Genomic DNA, 6629 nt, shown 5'->3' with positions numbered 1-6629 from the left:
GGGCTGCTCTCTTTGATTGTACATGTATTAATTTTTAAAGATCCTGTGTTTAAAAGACGTTTAATACCCTTTAACATTGTACAGTTGTGTGCAAAAGTTTGAGTACATCAGTTTAATTAATATTTTGGTTAATTGCCAGGACAGAAAACACACGTCTGGATTTTTTTAATGCACTAACACTATTTACTGCTGAAATATAAATATAAAATATAACCTAACAATTATTATAGAATTATACAACTATAGCAATGAACTTTATAAAAATACAACTGTGTACATAAATATTATAACTATTAATATAATAAATGATTCCAAGCTTTTTAACAGTACCATACATTTAATGAGGTAGAGATATAATTTCATACATTTGTCCTTATATCACCACTGACATACAATTTTCTATCGATATCCAGGTCAACTGACACACACAAATCAGAGTTTTAGTACACCCAACACACACACACACCACCACAACCACATCCCAGTGTGGGGGACTCACCTCTGAACCACTTGGAGTCATGTTTGATGGTGCGGAGGGCCGGGCTGTCTCCCAGGCTGCGGTAGATCACAGCGTCAATGGCCAGGAAATCGGTCACTGTACCCGTGAACAGACTGCCCTCTGGGTCAGTGGTCAAAAAAAGAGAGGTCAGTTACCAGAGGAAAGATCGAAACTGAAACAGTGAGCCATACATCAATGAAGAGTGACACCACAGTGTGCTAGTGAGCTGTTCCACACTCCATTTTAACCTAGTTACAAAGTGTAAACTAATGTGGAATTGTGTTTATTAAGAGGCTTGTGGTGATTGTGATTGTGTCATGAGAGTTTGATTTGTACATATTCAAATACTTTCTAATGTTTTGTCTTATCCTCAAATTAGCAGTCACTGACTGGTCAGAGGCAGCAGCCACTCAGTGACTGGCAGCTGCCACTGGCTGCTACTTTCTGCTGCCAAAGAAATGTCTGAAATTTCATGTTTGTTTATATAACAATTTGTATTAAATTCACACAATGGGATTGATATAAAAATATGTTCAAATTCATATACAAATAAATATATAAACAGAAAATATCTCCTGGTTTTCATACGCCACAAACAAAATGCTTAATTAAATGCGAGTATTCATTTGACATATTGTGAAATGTCTTGTATGCTTGTGTGTGTTTGCGACTCTGTGTGTGTGCGTGTGTACCTGCAAACAGAGCTACGTTGGCATGTTTGGGGTCATATGGGCATCTGGCCATTCCACTGATGGGCTCTCCAACCATTTCCAGAGTGTCTCTCTGAAACACACACACACACACATCTGTAACACCACATCACCTTTCAATGTACACAGTTAGCATTTATTTAAAGCACATGCATCAAATCCCATTTCCCCAACCAGGTATAGCAGCCCCAAGCTGCGGCAAAGTGGGAACTGTCACAGAGCTGGAAAAACTCCTCAAAAACAAAAATCTAGAAGTGTTTGTCATCACACAGCTCACACTGAGCTCTAACGACTCAAACACTGACACTAACACAACGCGTTCTTAACATTCAGAACACTCATACTCCCAGAATATTCAAGGGCCTGTATCATTTGGAATAAAAGGTGGTGTTGCAGTATGTAAACATTGCTTCAAAAGTTTGTGAACAGTCAATCCAGGCCATGTGTGGAAAAAAAACTACAAAAAGTCTGATTTGAATCATTTTCCTCACAATGTTACAAAACCCAAAAGGATTTAGAGACATCCTCAAGCAGTTTACATCCTCCCGTTCGTCCAGGTGTGTTTTAGCCCTGCTGTTTACAACAGGCTCATTCCATACAGGAATTCAGGGTCGCGGTGGGTCCAGAGCCTACCTGGAATCATTGGGCGCAAGGTGGGAATACACCCTGGAGGGGGCGCCAGTCCTTCACAGGGCAACACAGACACACACAGACCTACGGACACTTCTGAGTCGCCAATCCACCTACCAACGTGTGTTTTTGGACTGTGGGAGGAAACCCACACAGACACAGGGAGAACACACCACACTCCTCACAGACAGTCACCCGGAGGAAACCCACACAGACACAGAGAGAACACACCACACTCCTCACAGACAGTCACCCAGAGGAAACCCACACAGACACAGACAGAACACACCACACTCCTCACAGACAGTCACCCGGAGGAAACCCACGCAGACACAGGGAGAACACACCACACTCCTCACAGACAGTCACCCGGAGGAAACCCACACAGACACAGAGAGAACACACCACACTCCTCACAGACAGTCACCCGGAGGAAACCCACGCAGACACAGGGAGAACACACCACACTCCTCACAGACAGTCACCCGGAGGAAACCCACGCAGACACAGGGAGAACACACCACACTCCTCACAGACAGTCACCCGGAGCGGGACTCGAACCCACAACCTACAGGTCCCTGGAGCTGTGTGACTGCAACACACCGTGTCACCCTTTAATTATAATTCTAATTACTACTGATCAATACTCCTTTTTTTGTTGTGAATTTAATGTAGTTTGTATTTAGTCTACAGTGTAATGGTGTGTGACACTGCTATAGACGTTATATTAGTCAGCACTACGCTGGAACACTGTCAGTCCGCCACATCTCTGATTTATCACACGCTGTCGATTTACAGACGAACATCCCATCTGCTTTTATGCCTTTTATCTAATACAAAAGACTCAATCGATACACTTTACTGTTTGCTTGGAGTTCCACATAAGCGTCCAGATCATGTAGTGAAACTGTATTAGAACTATCACATAAAAATTGACTCTCTTTTTCTGTCTCATTCACTCATGTTCTCTCTCACACACACACACACACACACACACACACACACACACCAATAAGCTGAATAGCTGTTGTTCAGGAAAAATAAGCAGCTTAAACCTTAAACAGTGCTCATTTACAGCTAAAAATGTGTTCACAAAAGAGCAGAGGAAACTGCCACATTTCTGAGGGCAAGTGATTTTTATTTGCCATAAAACTAAATAGTGCTTTTGTATTTTTGTATCATTTTGCTATAGGCTTAGTTTCTGTTAATACACAAGAAAAAAACCTGAGTTTACAAACACAGAAACTACTTTATTACAATTGATCACTTCTCACACTGTCGTAACATCCAACAACTTTAAATGATCACCCCGCGCCTCGGTCCGCATCACGCCGCCCTGGTAGCAACCAGTAGTTATTAGAAGGGCACAGCCAATGATGACAGTGCAAACCACTGAAATGTCAAGACAAATGCTTCCAATAACAGTTTCCCAATAACCAACCCCAGCTTCTACAATGCAGAAGCAGCCAATCATAAATCACTGAAACTACTGCGGTGCATTGTGTGGCTCTAACTATGCACGCTGGCTTCTCTGTTGGCCACATGTTTACTCAGTGAGGTGCCAGTGTGGATTTTCTTTTTTTTTTCCCCATGGAGCTTTCTGCAGCTTGTGGGCAACGTGGTGGGGTCACTCACAGTGTAATTGGCGCACAGTGGGTTGAAGGCGTTGGTGCCACACACGAAAAGCCCACCATGCTGACTCAGCAGGACCTTCATATAGTTACGACACTCCTCCTGAAGAAGCAGAGAGAGAGAGAGAGAGAGAGAGAGAGAGAGAGAGAAAGAGAGAGAGAGAGAGAGAAGGTAGGGTGAAACAAAAAGGGGAACAAACAAACATTAGACAATGGTTTGGCCATAAATCAAATCTACAGTTTTCCTTTACTGCATGTGTTACTTGATCAGCTCACACACACACACACACACACATACACACACACACAGGGTGTCGGAAGGTTAGTACTTCATTTTCACACTAGAGCTCTGAGGTTAATTGCTAAGAAAAACTGGAACCTCAAAGCCCACTAACTACCATTTGTTAATGTCGTGCTCAGATGATCACACACTCACTTTAAGGCACTGTATGTGGAGCTGTATCTCAGACAGACTTGTCTATGAGGTTTCTGACACTATGACATAGGCTCCTCTTGACGGTTCACAGTCACAAAGGTAAGTGATTAGCATATGTCTGTAATGTGAAAAAATCTGTCTCTGGCAACAAAAACATTTGTGAGACGACTTGTTAAAACTGGACAAAGTGACTTGTTAGTAGCTCATGTGCATCACATGTTTCTCAGGAGTACAGCAAACAGCTTGTTGAAGTGTACGTGATCAAGACAAGAAGGCAAAAAATAAATAAACAATCATCTGAACCTCAAACGTCTCCCTCCACCCCGTGTAGTGCACAATGTACGTCATAAAATAAGTTTCTGCAATCACAGTGCATTTTATGACATACATCTCAAGTTATATTCAGGTATATCTTACGAATCTTCCTTCTGAACCAGTGTCGAGTCTGAGTGTAGTAGTTTTCCGTTCATAACGTGTGAAGTGCACTATGTAGGGAACATGGTGCTATTTGGGACACAGCTTGAACCCCTCTTCCAGTGTTGTTTTGCTGCATTAAAAAGGTTGAGGCAACAGCCCTAAACACATTCATGTCACATGCTCACGAACTGGATGTGTATCTGCTCTAAGACCACGTATGACAGTGATTCAAATCTGATTTAACATGTTCACACAGCCCTGAAAACACCAGATCTGTGTCGGATTAATAAAAGTAAACCAGATTGTCACAATCAGGGGCGTGGTGTGAGGGACAAAGGAGACGGAACTATGTGCATAGATGGACGATAAATGAAAATATGCAAAAAGGAATTATGACAGAACAGAGAAAGACCAAGATCTGAACCTGCAACTAACACCAACTCAAAAGAATTACTAAAGACAAGCGAAAAGACTAACAATACAACAGGCAAAACCGAAAGCTAGATAGATACTAAATGCTAAAGGAACTACAAAAAGGCCAAGAATCTATTACAATAACACAGTGTATACACAAAAATATACAGTGAAAATAACCTTAGGTACAGAGGACAACCCAAGAACCAAACCTCACACAGAAATAAGGAAAACTCAGATACAAACCATGACACACAACACGCAAAATTAGCTAAACTCAGCTAGTGACAGACTACAGCCCTAAATACAGGAGACAAGCTGAGAACAAGCTACATATAGAGAGAGTACTCAAGGGTTAACAGACATAAGGAGAGGTTACTAAACCACTAAGCAGACTAAAGACAAGGTGCTTTACAAGACACAAGATAAGAACTAGAAGTTGTCTTGACAAAAACATCTAAGACAGAAAGAGACACTACGGAAACTTAAGATAAACTCAGGACCACAGGCAAAGAAGCTCACGATAAGCTAAACACAGAAAGCTACAAAGACCTAGACTTCAGAGATAAAAGAAACATAAAACATGAAATGCTAGGAAAAACAAAGAGCTCCCAAAGAAAGACCACCAAACTAAGCCCAGACTCCAGATGAAAACGACTAACTCAAATGGCAAACAACCAGAGAAACAGGGCAGACACACAAAACAAGACACACCTGGGACCGAATCAAGAAGTGTGACACAAGGAAAGGACGGTCACATGACCAGGGAACACAACCAGGAACCAAAATAAGTACATATTTTTTAAAAAATGAAGGTTTTTGTCTTAGTCTTGGCCTCCCATTCACACAAAAACAGCCTTTTAAGTCACTGACAATGAGGTTTTTAAAACAGTGTTGTTAGTGTTCTCAGGTGGACAACGAAAAGTTATATTTTTGGAAATCGCTGACGTCACACAGCGTGCCTGTCTCTGTCTGAAATTCAAATATCTCCTCACTCCCTATAGTGTGAATTATATGTCATTAAAGACACTGCACACGAAGCTAGCACTAGATTTCTGATTCCCACATGTGAATGAATATAAATGATGCTGTATTAGAAAAACATAATGTACTGTTAAGATCTAGAGTCAGTAAATTCATGACTTGCATAATGCACTACAGAGGGAGTATGTAGTGATTTGGGATTAAACCTCGGTGTTTCTCTCATGATTGATGGTCTTTTGATGTCTCTCTTTAAGAGGTACAATGGCCCCCTACTGGACTGGAATGAGAATGCAGTCATTCTTGTATTTGTCTGGAAGGGGACATTTTTAAAAACTGAGAGAGGAAAATCTCTTATTAAAGAAATAAAAAAACAAAACAAACAAACAAACAAACAAACAGATCCTGTCCTAAGACAGGGAACGACACTGAGTCACTTCATGGTAATGTGGACCTAGCCATACCTTTATCAATAAGAATACAGTAACACATCACTGTAGGCCATGGTTTAAAAGGCTACAAGAGTATGATATGAATATTAATCTACACAAGTAAGAAAATGGGTCTGTTCAAAGTCCTGGTTGGTGGCTCACCTCCAGAATCTTTGCTGCAATATTGTTACCAGTCTTTAATGTAATAGGCCTTCTGTGCAGCTCCTGAAGACCTAAACAATGGAAGAACCCCTTTGTTTGTTCCATTCGGTCTTCTCTAAAGTTTCCTGACACTTGGGATCATTTTTACAGATAACCACAGAAGCTACTGAACAAATCAATGTGGTTTGAATGAAATCAAGTGCGTGTGGACCTCTGCAGTTGTCGGCGGAAAGCTTCCAGCTCGTTAGCTAAATTAGTCTCCAGTGCAGAAGAGGCTAAATTGTGAGAGACATATTTCATTTCTCCGACATTGTTCTT

At 41.3% G+C, this 6629-nt stretch overlaps 1 protein-coding gene across 1 annotated transcript; it reads right to left on the bottom strand.

The window, feature by feature from the left end:
• Positions 1 to 499: 499 nt before the first annotated feature.
• Positions 500 to 5354, bottom strand: LOC136682408 (semaphorin-6B-like; the record flags this gene model as incomplete). Its single annotated transcript, XM_066658877.1, has 4 exons — positions 4324 to 5354; positions 3475 to 3573; positions 1192 to 1282; positions 500 to 619 (listed from the first exon to the last, which is right to left on the bottom strand). Coding segments are annotated over exons 2-4 (292 nt in total), but the record flags the coding sequence as incomplete, so codon positions are not given.
• Positions 5355 to 6629: the final 1275 nt, after the last annotated feature.

Source organism: Hoplias malabaricus, unplaced genomic scaffold (assembly GCF_029633855.1).
Source record: "Hoplias malabaricus isolate fHopMal1 unplaced genomic scaffold, fHopMal1.hap1 scaffold_554, whole genome shotgun sequence".
NCBI classification, from domain to species: Eukaryota; Metazoa; Chordata; class Actinopteri; order Characiformes; family Erythrinidae; genus Hoplias; species Hoplias malabaricus.
This window is presented reverse-complemented; position numbering and strand designations above follow the sequence as displayed.